Source organism: Xenopus tropicalis, chromosome 3, assembly GCF_000004195.4.
Source record: "Xenopus tropicalis strain Nigerian chromosome 3, UCB_Xtro_10.0, whole genome shotgun sequence".
In the NCBI taxonomy this organism is placed as follows: Eukaryota; Metazoa; Chordata; class Amphibia; order Anura; family Pipidae; genus Xenopus; species Xenopus tropicalis.
The window spans coordinates 64,766,854-64,778,302 of NC_030679.2; the positions used below are offsets into that span (position 1 = coordinate 64,766,854).

Here is an 11,449-nt window from a genome sequence, read left to right on the forward strand (position 1 = left end):
CCACTTTTTGTTTTTTTCTTGTTTAAAAAAAAAAGTTTATATTATAATCAAGTAGTAAATTTGGCTTGTTTGTAAAGCTGCGTTTTTCTCTAATTTTACTCTTTTAAAGGTAGTTCTTCAGCTGTGACGTTTGCCAGGAAGTGGTATTAATGGCACACATTTCTAACCTGTTTATAGTTGCACTGAGAGGAACATTTACATGACTAAAATGTGTATTTGCAGACTGGTTTGCGCATGACAATGTTACAATCTCCACCTTCCAGCCATTGTTCTGGGTGTTTCAATCTACAACAACTCAGCTGCCCCAGACTTATCATCCCTGTCTTGCCTTTGCCCCTCCAGATTGTGCATCACTCAGGTGCTGAGCTCATGGAGAGCATCCCATAACCAGTTCCTTGTCACCACACCAACATTATAGAGTTGCAATGCACTATGTATGGAACCCTTTCTAACGTGATACTTTTTAGCTTTTTCTGCATGTACTCTGTGTGGGCATGTTTCTGTGGTAAGAGACGCAGGTTAACCTAACTTTCCTTTATCCCAGAACAGAAACATAACTAGATTCTCCGATTAATTCCTCATTAAACGTGGTGTCTGTTCACTTTGCATATGCTTATTAGGTCCAAAATGTGTAGGGTAAGCTAAAAAAAAGTCTGTTAAAACACAAGCCCTGACCTGCAAAGGAGCAGCTGTGGGCACAACTCTACTATTATATGTGCATCACAGTGTCCTTAGTGTATGTGGATGCTAATGTTTCAGCCTGGGTAAACCATCGGGTTTCACATGGATAAGACCTTCTTTGTGACTTCCCTGAAGTTTCACAGTGGAGCATTAACTCCCGCCAAGTGGCTGCCTCCAGTGAAAGATCTGCATGAAACTACATTTGGTACATTTCAGCATACTCTATATTTTTTGATGGAGAAAGTGCTTTTTTTTTTTTTTTTAATCCGTTTTAAATGTCTGTTTTGTGTACAATGACCACTCTCATTTGGCCAGCCCAACTGGATCTGTAGGACAGAGGTGGTCTGCAACTGAAAAAGTAAATTGCCTGTTTGTAGAGTATTCAGTATGCCCTTTTAAATTGATTTCAACAAAAGTATTTGGCTTCTACGTTTAATTGCGCTATGTAGCTATCATTACTTTCTATGGCAATTTTCCTGCTGCACAAAGAATAGGCTTAAATAGTGCGAAATGTAGTGTGATGCATTATCTAATTTGTTTGCCCTTGCACTGAATGTCAGGGGGCAAAAATGAAATGACGAAAAAATAGCTAAAATAGTGTATAGTTTTTAATAGAGGAGCTACATTTTCCCAATAAACATGGTTTCTTTTTAGTAGCCTAAAGCAGCACTATGGCACCTATCCCATGCCACCATGATTTACTTTGCTCCGCCCTTGGGTAGAATCAGACATATGGAAAGAGAAGCTAGCCCATACTATGTTCCAAGACTAGATGGCGCAATATTTAACCAGCAATTAGTTGGCCTTAAAGGAACAGTAACACCAAAAAATGAAAGTGTATAAAAGTAACTAAAATATAATGTGCTGCTGCCCTGCACTGGTAAAAGTTGTGTGTTTACTTCAGAAAGTCTACTATAATTTATATAAATAAGCTGCTATGTAGCCATGGAGGCAGCCATTCAAAGGAGAAAAGGCACAGGCACATAGCAGATAACAGATATAACACCATTGTATTCTACAGAACTTATCTGTTATCTGCTATGTAACCTGTGCCTTTTCTCTTTTTTTCCAGCTTGAATGGCTGCCCCCGTGGCTACAGAGCAGCTTATTATATAAATTATAGTAGTTTTACTGTAGCAAACACACCAGTTTTACCAGTGCAGGGCAACAGTGCATTATATATTTATTACTTTAAAGCTCTTTTATTTTTTGGTGTTACTGTTCCTTTAAGGTCTTATGGAACACAGTACTTTGTTTATTAGAATGAAACTCCTTGGATGTCACTTTCTATAAGACTTTGTTGTCTGCACGCTATTTCTTGTTGGACTGTTGGGAACAAAGTCCTTGTAGATAGATGGCTGAGGCGGGTAGTTGAGCACCTGCTAAAGAGAAGTTTGTTTAACACTGAGCAGTTGAAGAGCCAACAGATTGGCTATTATTATAGAAGGCCAAAAGGTCACATTCACCATGGAAAAACTGTATTTTGCTTTGCGTTTAATCCACTTGCACCCTAAAATGATTGCATTGGTGATCCTGAGAAAAGGAAATGTTCTTTAGCTCTCTAAATATGAACATGACTCTGGTCCACTAATATATATATATATATAAAGCCAAGAAGTTTGGAATTCCCAGGGGATTCAAATAAATTGTAAACATTATGCAGTCAAAACTTCAGTCAACTTCACATCAGCCCCTGCCCCAGTGGAGCTTAAAGTCTAGGGTTCCCATTACACACACAATAAGAACACATCTAATAATATAGAAGCTTAGCAGTGTATGTGCTGTTTGTATGCCTTTATGATGGGGTTCTGTTGATGATATAAAAGAACTACCTTGGGCTCTGCCATTTTTCATTTGAAAGCCAAGAACTTAGTTTTATTAAGTGTTGTCTAATCACAGGTATTTGCATGCTTACAAATGGACAGCAACTAGCAACCCCACACAAACTCGTAGAATAAACTCCAGCCTTCACCTAGAAATTGTGTGTAATAGCATGCAAATAGCTCCTTTATTCCCCAATACTATGATTTGTAAGTTGTTTTGTTCTGCATCTATTAACATTGAAAGAAGTGCAACTGCAATAGAATAGAAACCTGCAGAACAAGTTTGTATTTTGGTGTATTGCACTGGTCAACAAATGTGTGTTCTCTACTCCAGAATCCTCCGATGATCTGGATGTAGCATCCCATTTAATGCCATCATTTCTTTTTCCGCAGAGCGATTGATGAGCTGGAACGACCCATAACAACTGTATACATGCCTTTGGAAATGGATCAGAAAATTAGCAAGCATACTTTTGGGTGCCAGCGAAGTTCCACTTCAGATGATGACTCTGGTTGTGCCATGGAAGAATACACATGGGTTCCTCCAGGTCTTCGGCCTGAACAGGTATAATTAGCCAAAATAAAAATAAAGAAACACTGGAACCTATTTCTGTAGAGCCTCATAACAGAGAGGAAATTGGTAATGTAGACTGTTGTCATAAATTTCAGCTGTTATGTTTTCCATCCTGGGCAGAAGTGTTGAGACTTGCAGTTTAACAACTGTTAGAGTGCCAGAAATGATAAATCACACTCACGTAGCCCTCTTATTTTAGCTGTTAGGAGTGTTGGGGCTGTTTCATCTATTTGTATGATTTCTTTTGGGTATAAAACTGTTTCCAGTCCAAGAAGACTGCTCTCAGTCATTTTCCCTAGACTTATTTGGTAAGATGTTTGGCTTTAATCAGCAGGGCTACTTTGTGCAAATAAAGGTGTATGTGGCACAGCAGCTGGCATGGCTTTTGCCCCCCTCGGAAGTGAACAGTGCAGCTGGTAAAACATGCTGCAGTGTGACCTCTTCTAAGAAGTTGAGTCTGGGTTCTCTGCAAAAGGCTCAGATGGAGGCAATGAAAGTTGAAGCTTAGGGCGAAGCTACCAGCAGGAGTTTACAAAGCAGCTTTTGTCTCACCCAAGTGTAAAATGCACCAAGCAAATTCAACTTCTTTATAGGGCCATTCCCTGGCTAGTTTCACATGTTGGCAAAGGTAATTGTAGGTGGAATGTCCAATGGCTTGTTGACCAGTTCTGGGGGAGGTGGACATAATGGCAGCATTAAATGTGCATAATTTATGATACCCCAATAATAGCCACTGAAAGTTGCATTCCTTAGGAGCAATTCAGCAGCTGGGTGTAAACTCATGACCATTTCGCTCTGACTTGGCTCATGCGGTGTTTGTTAAATCAGCACAAAGCAGCTATAGACCAATGTTCCCTTTTGATTTTTCTTCTTAATGTAAACCTCTGCTGTTATGGGAAACTTCATGCCATAAAGCACATGATAGTATTTACAGTGAGCGCTTGTCCAGTACCAAGTTGTAATTAACAGGCTGTCGTTTTCCCCATATATTCAGGTTCAGCTATACTTCGCTTGCCTGCCTGAAGCGAAAGTCCCCTATGTAAATAGTGTTGGTGAGAAGTGTAGGATCAAGCAGCTCTTGTACCAGCTCCCTCCACATGACAATGAGGTAAGTTCATCTTGGGCTTTGCACAAGGTACTACAGCAAGTTTTATATGTCCTTTAAAAATATTTCATTCTTAACTCAGTATTATTATCTGTTTATAAAGCTCCCAACCTATTCTGCGGTGCTGAACGATAACCTTATAAGGTAGCCTTATACGATCTCTGCACTTACATTTAAAATGGCATCACCAGGGAATGGATTTTCTGCAATTCACGTGACCTTTGCAAAATGTTAAAAAGTCCAAATATTCTCTGTGCTTGCTATTGAGTCTTGTTGGGTATTTTTAGTCTGTTGTCATCTCTGTTTTTTTTGTGGTGAAGCCATTTAAAAAATTTCCATATAAAGCATTTTATTGTGTTTGCTGCTACCTGCTAGTTACTGGGATTGTTTAAATTCCTGCCTTTAATGTGTGGGAGTTGTGCAGAATTGCAAACATCTTTAAAGCAGTTGCTATCATTAAAATAACGGTTTGCTTTTGTTCCCTTAAATCCTGTGCAAGTGCTAAACTTTTCCTCCAGTTATCATAATACTATGCCATTTCTACTCTAATGAATATATAGTTGCTGGTTACAGTAAGTTGTTTGGGAGGGGTCGGTTGGCCCCATATAAACTAGCTTACATTTTACCTATGATAAGTTTTTTTGCGTTTTTCACCAAAACTCTTTTGCTTGTAGGTGCGATATTGTCAGTCATTGAGTGAAGAAGAAAAGAAGGAATTGCAGATGTTTAGTGCACAACGCAAAAAGGAGGCCCTTGGCAGAGGAAATATTAAGATGTTATCACGGGCTGTGATGCATGCTATGTGTGAAAAGGTAGGTGGTGCTTGATGTCAGATGTCAGGGTTTTTCCGGTTCTTACGATCGTTCGGATACAAAAATTTTGTGACTATCGCAAACGATCATTTCAATACGAAAATTTCAAACTAACAGAATTTTCATGACATTTGCGATCATCAGAAATGATCGGATTTCGTTATTCGGATTCGTACCTTAGTGAACCGGCCCCTATGTGTGATCTCTGCTGACTTCTTGTAGGGGGATTATAATACTACAGGATCGCTGTAGATGATAATATAGATGATTATAGTCATATGGTCTGAGAATAGTGGAGGGTAACCACCATATGGAACAAGTGGCCCTATGTGCCTAGGAGCAGTGACTAATCGTAATCAATAAGATGTTTGCTTTTAAACAGAGGCTGCTAGTGAATGCTACCTGTTGATTGGCTGCTGTAGGTGCTCAGACCTGTAGAAAATTCTGTTTTTATTACATTGCATAGTGCTTTACAGCAGGCTCAATAGTGCCAGAAATTGCCTTTTGCTGGAGGCCATTTCAGGTGCTTGACATCATAGGGCTGAAAAAAGCAGTATGTACATTAAAGTGTTTCCTATTCAAGTCAACTGAAGCTGCAGGGTGATTTGGGACATTTTCAGCCAGCAGAATGGCCCCTAGGCAATAGGGAAACTGCAACCAGGTTGGTTAATGTTGTCATAGATGTATGTTAAAGCAGCAAAACATAGTTATAAATGCAGCCCCTAGTGCTTCACATATAAAATCAAATGTAAGCTTAGAATGCCCTTCTTGCATACATTCCCCTCACGTGTAAATGCCTAAAGAATTTTATAGCTGGATTGAGGGGCTAATTCCATTACACTCAATGATAACAATGTCACATTTACTGGCACCCCTAAATATATTCATGTAGTGTTTGGTTTCTCCCCTTCAATTATTAAGGGAAGTATGACTTCCTCTGCGTGTTTTATACCAGCCTTTTCCTTTAATAAGAATGGTAACAAACATGGCAGCAATCATCCCATATATGGCAATGTAAGACTTGCTCAAGGTTTTGTTTCTTTTTACTTTCTAGTGCGGAGAGAAGATTAATGGAGGTGAAATTGCAATTTTTGTTTCAAGAGCTGGCCCGGGGGTGTGCTGGCACCCATCATGCTTTGTTTGTTCCACATGTAATGAGCTACTTGTTGATCTCATCTACTTCTACCAAGATGGAAAAATACACTGTGGAAGGCACCATGCTGAACTACTTAAGCCAAGATGCTCGGCTTGTGACGAGGTAAAATATATTCCAAACGTTCATGTTCTTTCCATCTGGATTTGCTGAGGGGCACTTTACAATATTAAGTGTAGTATTTTATGTACCAATTATTGTTTTGGTACCTTTGTGGTTTTTTTTTTTTGGTTTTTTTTACTGTCCCCATATATGGGCTGTTCATGGGATACAACTTTTATTTTCATTAACACTGTTTATTCTGATGTTACCCATTGATGTTCTGTGCTTTGGTGCCCACAAAAAAACCCTTTCAGAGTGTGGCAGAACTGTTAAACACATAGTTGGAATACAAGTTGGTCCATTACTTTCATGCTAATAAAGTTTGTTTTCCTCTCATATTGCAGATAATATTTGCAGATGAGTGCACTGAAGCTGAAGGTCGCCATTGGCACATGAACCATTTCTCTTGCTACGAGTGTGAAACAGTGCTTGGGGGACAGAGATACATCATGAAAGATGGTCGGCCATTTTGCTGTGGTTGCTTTGAGTCTCACTATGCAGAGTACTGTGAATCCTGTGGAGAACATATAGGTAAATTGTATTCTCTAATGTCATTTTAGGTGATAACGGTGCATTAGGATTTATAAGACCTCATGATTATTTCTGCAGTAGTTGGCGCAGCACTCATATCTTGAATAGGAGATTGACCTTTTCCATTTTCAATGTAACTATGCATATTTATGTTTAATAGGGCATTGCTGAGAATGAATATGTAATGAATACTATGACTTATTCTTAACTGTTTTTTTCTTTTGCAGGAGTGGATCACGCACAAATGACCTACGATGGGCAACACTGGCATGCTACAGAGACCTGTTTTTCTTGTGCCCAGTGTAAAGTTTCACTACTGGGTTGCCCTTTCTTACCCAAAAAGGGGCGGATTTATTGTTCCAAAGCTTGCAGTTTGGGAGAGGATGTGCATGCATCGGACTCATCTGACTCTGCCTTTCAGTCTGCAAGATCAAGAGAATCTAGAAGAAGTGTACGAATGGGCAAGAGTAGCAGGTCTGCTGATCAGTGCAGACAATCTCTGCTATTATCTCCTGCTTTAAATTATAAGTTTCCAGGAATGTCTGGCAATGCTGACGATACTCTGTCTAGGAAGATGGATGATCTCAGTATATCAAGGCAAGGCGCAGGATTTGATAATGACTTCTGGAAAGCAAGAGATGAGCAGGAGACTCCAGAGGACCACGAAGAATGGGCTGAACATGATGATTATATGACTCAGTTGCTCCTGAAATTTGGAGAAAAGGGTCTGTTTCAGCAGGCACCCGAAGATAATAGATCTAATGAGCACTGGATGTCCGACAATATCAAAGGCAAAAATGATTTACAGAGAAACAGCCGTAATCAAAGCTTAGCTAGTAAAAAATATCAAAGTGATATGTACTGGGCCCAGTCACAGGATGGACTTGGAGATTCTGCATATGGTAGCCATCCTGGTCCTGCTAGCAGCCGAAAGCTACAAGAACTGGATATGGATCATGGAGCTTCAGGTTACATGCATGAGAAGATGCCATGGTATAAACGTTCATTGGAATGTTTGTCGGATAATCTGAAACCCCAGAATGAGAACATCTGCGACTCTATGGATTCTTTAGCACTGTCTAATATAACAGGTAGGGTATTCCATTCTACTACTGCCCTTACATTTGCATTCTTGTTCTTTATAAAAACATAGGCACTATTTTATTCAGAATAAAATTGGCTGAGATTCACTGCATTTAGGAATGCCTGTGGTTTTTTTCTGAGCTGAAACCTATTGAGAACGAGAGAACGTGCAGACTATTGATATCAACTATTTCATACTTGGTAGATCATTGGAATGATCCAAGGATCAAATAGGCACAATGAACCAATGCAGTTTGGTTGCTTGAATTGGCAGGGAAAACATCTTTATGGTAAACTAAGATGTGCCCTTGTTCTTTCACAGTGTCCTGCCTCATTTTCATTAATAGTAGCTGTTGCCAGCCTGTGGTGAGCCTCAAACAAGCTGCTCATTGTTGTGGCTATTTTGTTTTTGTTTGTTTTGTCTCAAGGAAGTCTGTCTCCTTTAACTACCAAATGAATCTTCCAGAACAGTTCTACCTAATATTGTACATTACATTTATGCCCACGTAAGATTATTTTTTTTTTCGTGCCATTAAAATGGCACACAAGGCCCTGGCGGTGGCAAACAGTAAGCTGAGTTTACATTTATAAAGCAAGGTAGTTTAAATTAAAACCCATGTGCAGTGAAAATCTCATCTTTCTTAAACCCAAAAGGCAACATAGGGCACAAACCTCTAGTACAGAAGTAGTAAGACATAGCACTGCAGTAGAAACAACCACTGACTAAGCTGTAGCCATACTGTAGGCATTTGTTATTTCTCTTTTCATGTTGCTAATTTCAGCCACTTGTTTTTTTTAGGAGCATCCGTGGATAGAGAAAACAAGCCACGACCTTCACTATTTTCCTACCAGAATTTTCAAGACCTAAATACCAGGGATTGTGAGAAAATGAGCAATATGGGAACTCTTAATTCATCCATGCTGAACAGAAGCACAGAGTCTTTGAAAAGTTTAAATTCTGAGATTTGCCAGGAAAAGCCACCCCCAGAGGAGAAGCCGATGCACACGTCTGCACTCAGAAGGTCCAAATCCCAGACACGGCCTCAGGTCAAATTTTCAGATGACGTAATTGATAATGGAGACTGTGGTAGCATAGACATCCGTCAGCCACCCATGAGCGAAAGGAGTCGGAGAAGAGTTTACAACTTTGAAGAGCGAAGCCAAAGGCCTCATCATCACCGGCGGCGGAAAAGCAGGAAATCTCGTTCTGAAAATGCACTTCATCTTGCTACAGAAAGCAAGCCATCCGGGAGAGAAAGAAATCCTCGTTTTTACACTGCAGAGGATTATGAGAAACTTTTTCATAATAGATCTGCTCATGAGGTCCAGGCGTATATTCAAAATGCTGACCTCTTTGGACAATACCCAAATGCTGCTTCTAATTTTGGACTGCCCAGCCAAGTTGTGGATAAATTCCTTGGGTTATATGGTGAAGATGAAGATTCTTGGTGCTCAACCTGTTCCTCATCCTCTTCTGATTCTGAAGAGGAGGGCTATTTTCTTGGCCAGCCTATTCCCAAGCCCCTGCCACAGAGATATCAGTATTTTTCCGATGACTTGTGTAGTCCAACAAATGCACTATCCAGTTCTCAGTTTAGTCAAAGGACCACTAAATCCAAGAAGAAAAAGGGGCACAAAGGCAAAAACTGCATTATTTCCTAAGACTTTTTGTTTGTCGGATCATTCCCAATCATTTTAAAGTCCTGTGAAAATTGCATACTGACATCATCAGCCCAAAACAGAACAAAAGTGTTTCTTCCCTTTGTAATTTATCCCATTGTGAAATGCGTTGCCAATGTGCCAAACAATCCAAGTGGTGTTTACATTGAACAGTTACCATTGATGGTTTTCGCAGAATTAAGGAGTGGGTCCCAGGTTTACATTTGAAGGTTTGATGTTTTAGATCATAGGGCACCATGCTGTAGTTTAACATTAGGCTTGCTAGCATATGCTTTCAATTTTAACCGTCATGAAATGTGCAGAAGACTCCACTATTTTTGTCCACTGTTGACTCAAATGACTATTTGAACAGATTCCTTAATTGCCTTTCTTTTTTATATTGTTCTAGTGTTTATAATTCAAAGTCTGAATTTACACATCACTATGGTTTGTTTTCCCATGATTTGTATTCATTTGCTTGGTATATTGGACTGATTTCAGTATGCATTCTTTTTTCAGTTATCCATTTTTAAATATCTTAAACACCTACTGTATAATTGTCTAGCTCACAGCCTACTCACTCTCCCAGCATCCCTCAGCAGCCTTAATGGAATTGCCTGGTAAGTTGCAGTTTTCAGCCAAATTAGTCCGTTTTTGGCATTTGTGAGTGTGGCCTAAAACATTCATTCTGAGTCAAGAATTTATATTGGCAGAACAAGTATTAAATCACCCAGGTGCTGTGAAAGGTGCCTATTTGGGTGATCCCTCAGAAATTGGCCTTTATTTACACGCAGTCTGCTTTTGCAGCCCTTGGGCAAACCAGTTGAGTTTCTCCACTTTTAGCCCATGTATGTCCTGCTGTAGGATGCTGGGGAGATGAAGTTGCAGCTTCCAGTGGGAAGGGTGTGACTCTGGCATGCTTGGCCTATTGCTATGCACATGCTGATGGTAAACGTAGAGGACAATGGCACACAGGGAGCATTTTGCCCCCCTCCCCGCCCACTAATCATTGCGGGAACAGAACACTTGGAACCTGGCCTTGTGCCACTACCCTAATCATCTTTGCATTTCCTAGAAAACCTTTACACCAAGCTAAATGTAGTATATTTTGCTGCAAGTTATTTATAATGTAGCCTTTTAATAAATCCAGCTCTAATTTAATTGTGCAAATAATAATTGTATATATTGTATATGTTAAATGCAGAACCTGTTATTTTTATATCACGCATCTATAAGATATCACTGACAAAAGGCCTCTCCGCTGTGTAAGATTTCTCTTTCCTGTGTTTTTTTTTTTTTAATGTCCTATGTTTTTACAATACGCCGTCACATTTTTGCAGTATTTGATTATCAGGGATCTGCTCCCTTGTTATTGCTTGTTCTATGCTGGAGAGGCATTGGTGTAAATACTAAATCCCACAGGGAATATTTCCAGGTTAATTTATGGCTCAATATAACAATTTTAAGGTTGAACAGGAAAAATGAAAACCTTAATTTTATTGGATGAACCATAGTCCTAGGTATTCCTTTTAAACTCATGTTTAGGTGCCTCATTGTATTGTTCCAGTATTTCTTAAAGACTGAGTCAGTTCTCTGAATTAAAATAAAACCAATTTACCATGCTTTTAATCAGCTTGTCTCTTGCCTCTTCTATTCCCTTTGGGTCGCCTGTCTTTGTGGTAGAAAGTGATAATTATGACATATCTGGCCTATCGTTCACTCCTAGCATCCTAATGCTAAAAAAATCCTGCCACCTTCAACTTCCAAACATTTTCCTTATGTAACTTTCCTTACACGAGACAACTGAACTAGTTATACATGGCCATTCCTAGCTGCTCTGTGGATTCCCTGTCTAAACACTCCCCCCCCCCCCCCCCATATTCCATCATGAGCACTTCTGCCAAACTCATACACCTCTTCTTCTGC

General features: G+C 39.6%; 1 protein-coding gene across 3 annotated transcripts in view; it reads left to right on the top strand.

The window, feature by feature from the left end:
• prickle1 (prickle planar cell polarity protein 1) overlaps positions 1-11,152 on the top strand; it is a 54,988-nt gene extending 43,836 nt beyond the window's left edge. For all 3 annotated transcript variants that reach the window (NM_001016939.1, XM_031897950.1, XM_012959068.3), the window contains 7 exon segments: positions 2,898-3,069; positions 4,073-4,186; positions 4,858-4,995; positions 6,050-6,253; positions 6,595-6,781; positions 7,009-7,872; positions 8,664-11,152. In NM_001016939.1, the coding sequence (NP_001016939.1) occupies positions 2,938-3,069; positions 4,073-4,186; positions 4,858-4,995; positions 6,050-6,253; positions 6,595-6,781; positions 7,009-7,872; positions 8,664-9,526 (2,502 nt within the window). In that variant the 5' untranslated portion in view covers positions 2,898-2,937 and the 3' untranslated portion in view covers positions 9,527-11,152.
• Positions 11,153-11,449: the final 297 nt, after the last annotated feature.